The sequence below is a fragment of the Sinocyclocheilus grahami genome, unplaced genomic scaffold, assembly GCF_001515645.1.
Source record: "Sinocyclocheilus grahami isolate Dianchi unplaced genomic scaffold, SAMN03320097.WGS_v1.1 scaffold1829.1, whole genome shotgun sequence".
NCBI classification, from domain to species: domain Eukaryota; kingdom Metazoa; phylum Chordata; class Actinopteri; order Cypriniformes; family Cyprinidae; genus Sinocyclocheilus; species Sinocyclocheilus grahami.
The window spans coordinates 123,533-126,858 of NW_015507008.1; the positions used below are offsets into that span (position 1 = coordinate 123,533).

The 3,326-nt window shown below is 37.6% G+C and overlaps 1 protein-coding gene across 2 annotated transcripts in view; it reads right to left on the reverse strand.

Moving 5' to 3' along the window:
• Positions 1–1,882, reverse strand: part of LOC107572888 (pleckstrin homology-like domain family B member 3) — an 8,784-nt gene extending 6,902 nt beyond the window's left edge. Inside the window, exons 1-3 of one of the 2 annotated variants that reach the window (XM_016259315.1) lie at positions 1,667–1,882; positions 1,488–1,592; positions 1,060–1,197 (exon numbers count right to left, since the gene is read on the reverse strand). In XM_016259315.1, coding sequence (XP_016114801.1) covers positions 1,060–1,197; positions 1,488–1,592; positions 1,667–1,780 — 357 coding nt within the window. In that variant the 5' untranslated portion in view covers positions 1,781–1,882. The remainder of the gene's footprint in view (positions 1–1,059; positions 1,198–1,487; positions 1,593–1,666) is intronic. The other variant, XM_016259314.1, reaches the window with a different exon arrangement.
• Between the last annotated feature and the right edge of the window lie 1,444 nt (positions 1,883–3,326).

A 3,326-nucleotide genomic window follows, 5' to 3' on the forward strand; every position in this document is an offset into this window, starting at 1 on the left:
GCCCAAACTCTGGAATAACCTACCTAACATTGTTCGGGAGGCAGACACACTCTGTCAGTTTAAATCTAGATTAAAGACCCATCTCTTTAACCTGGCTTACAAATAACACACTAACACATTTCTAATATTCAAATCCATTAAAGGATTTTTAGGCTGCATTAATTACGTTAACCGGAACCGGGAACACTTCCCATAACACCCGATGTACTTGCTACATCACTAGAAGAATGGCATCTACGCTAATATTAGTCTGTTTCTTTCTTATTCCGAGGTCACCGTAGCCTCCAGATCCAGTACGTATCCAGACCAGATGGTGGATCAGCACCTAGAGATGACCTCTACAGCCCTGAATGTCAGCGGAGACCAGGACAACTAGATGAGCCCCAGAGACAGATCCCCAGTGAAGATCTTGTCTCCTAGACGGCCACCAGGACAAGACCACAGGAACCAGATGAGTCCTCTGCACAATCTAACTTTGCTGCAGCCTGGAATTGAACTGCTGGTTTTGTCTGGTCAGAGAAGAACTGTCCCCCGACTGAGCCTGGTTTCTCCCAAGGTTTTTTCTCCATTCTGTCCCCGATGGAGTTTTGGTTCCTCTGGCTTTCTTAGTTGGGGACACTTAATATCCAGCGATATCGTCGACTTGATTGCACAGATACTATTTAAACTGAACTGAGCTGGATGACGACATCACTGAATTCAATGATGACCTGCCTTTAACTGAAAATGTATTATTTACTATTGTCATTTTGCATTATTGACACACTATTTTCCTAATTAATGCTGTAAAGCTACTTTGACCCAATCTGTATTGTTAAAAGCGCTATAAAAATAAAGGTGACTTGACTAGAATCCGAGGTAGATTTTTATCCCTAAGAAAATTTTTATTGTAATTAAAAAAAATGTTTTTTTAAAGAGCAATATGTTCAGTAATCCACTGTTTAATATTAAAAAAAGCAATTTTATGTTTAGTTTTTTCCCCCTGCTGTACTGAACCGTCATGTTTGTGCACCGTCACACCCCTTCTGATGACACATCACAAACCGATGAAATCCAGACCTTCTGTCTGCTGGCCCGCTGCCGGCTCCTGCGCTGCCTGTCCTTCTCCTGCAGCACCTGCAGCTGCTCTGTGTGCCTGCGCAGACACTCCTCCTCGGCCTGCAGCTCGCCGCGCAGCAGCGCCACCTCCAGCTGCAGCTGCACACAGCACATTTCATCATAGTTAATCAACCTCTCCTGGGAGTTTTAGTCAATCACATTGTAGTCACACTGCATTGTGGTTAAACTGATAATCACAATTATTTTGCTCAAAATTATGATTACTGATCGTGACTGAGAAATTACATCAGACGTATTGCACTTTCAAGCAATAAGCCCCAAGAAGCCATGGTTTACAGTGAATTTATAACAGCTAAGGGGCGTTGTTCAAACAAAACGCGTGAAGAGGAGTGCCTTAGTCTTGTTTCGTGTTCGTTAAGGAAACTCACCTCAATCTTTAGCTCCTCCCTCTGCTGGTCGAGCTCCGTGATTCGCTGCTGCAGCAGCATCGACGGTGATGTCAGTGAGACTCCGCCTCCCTGTTTGACTCGATGCTGGTTAAGCACAGAACGAGAGATGAGTGCGGCTGATCCGAGGGACTGGTTCTGAAAGGAAAACGTGTATTTACCCGTTCGGTCTCTGTGCTGCTGCTTTCGGTGTCTGGCTCCACTCTCACAATCCACGGCGATCTCATGAGCGGATCCCATTGACTCCTCTGTGTTTCCATATTGTGTCTGGGCATGTCTGATTACACAGGAGAGGAGACTAGTTAAGTGTGGAGGGAGGTCTGGGACGCTTGCACATTACAGTAATTTAACAAGGCTCAAATGACTGAAGCTCCAGCTAACATGCACTGAACACACAAAAGTGAAATCCTGACTGGTAACTAGTATATGTTACATTGCTTGATTAGAATAACTCCCAAAACGTTTGACATAACAGCCGTTAATTCTCAGGCGAGACGTGTTACAGAAATGCTTAACACATGGCATTTTATTCTAAATTATTAGTATTAAAATATTCATAACGCACATTATTTTATTGCTGAAGTATAATAATAACTATCATCGTTTCTATTTTAGAAATAAAAGTAACAATTTAAATGCAGTAATTAAAAATAAAAATTTAAGTTAAACATTTAAATATATTTTAAAAGCAGTTTATTACAAATAATATATATATATACATATATACATTTAAATTATTACTATTAATATATTCGTAACACATTCTTCTGTTGCTGAGGTGTCATTGTGTCAAAGTAGAAATAAAAAAGTTATTAAAAATACAAATTTAAATTAAACATTTAAATACATTTTAAAGAAAAAATGAAAAATTAACTTACGTTTTTAAATTTTTTTATTTAAATAAAAAATGTAAATACATTTAAAAGGCAGGGAGTAAAAAATAATTAATTTATATATATATATATATAGCATTTTAATCTAAATTATTACTATTAATAATTCCTTTATTACTGAAGTATAATAATAATTATCATTGTGTCATAAGAAAAATATAAATAATTTAAAAGTATCAATTAACTAATAAAAATGTAACATTAAAATTTAAAATATAAGCATAAATAAAAAATATAAGCATAAATAATAGAAATAAATTATTTAATTATAATGTAATTTTATTAAATAATTTCTCTCTCTCTCTCTCTCTCTCTCTCTCTATATATATATATATAATTTATATTTATATTCAATTAAATTATTATAATTTATAAATATATATTTGTATTTTTATTGTCTATAGAACACTTAAAAATCAGCTATGAATAAACAGTATCGGTCAATATCTACTTACTACATTTCTTGCAAAATAAAAGTTGGACAGAAAAGCATTTTCTTTCTCTTTTCCTGAAAGCAAACCTCAGAAAAGGCTGTGAGGATGAAAGGATGCACAAATGACAGGCACTAGATCACCAGCATTACAGCGACGCTGGGTTTTTCTTCAGCTTGTGCAGGTGTTTTTACACAACACGGCCACAGCTGAGTGTAAATGGACCAGCCCAGGCCTTATTAGGACTCACAGCCTCACGGATAAATATAAAACTCCCGACACGCGCAGCTCCAAACACAGAGCGTTCTGAGGAGGAAGTGGCTTCTAAAATGTCACAGACTGGTTTCATATTTCCATAGAGAGAGACTGGAGTCTGTTCCCGGAATAACCACAGCCTCTCTGAACACACACACACACACACACAAACAAACACTCACGCACACACACACACACACACTCACTCACGCACACACACTCACTCACGCACACACACTCAC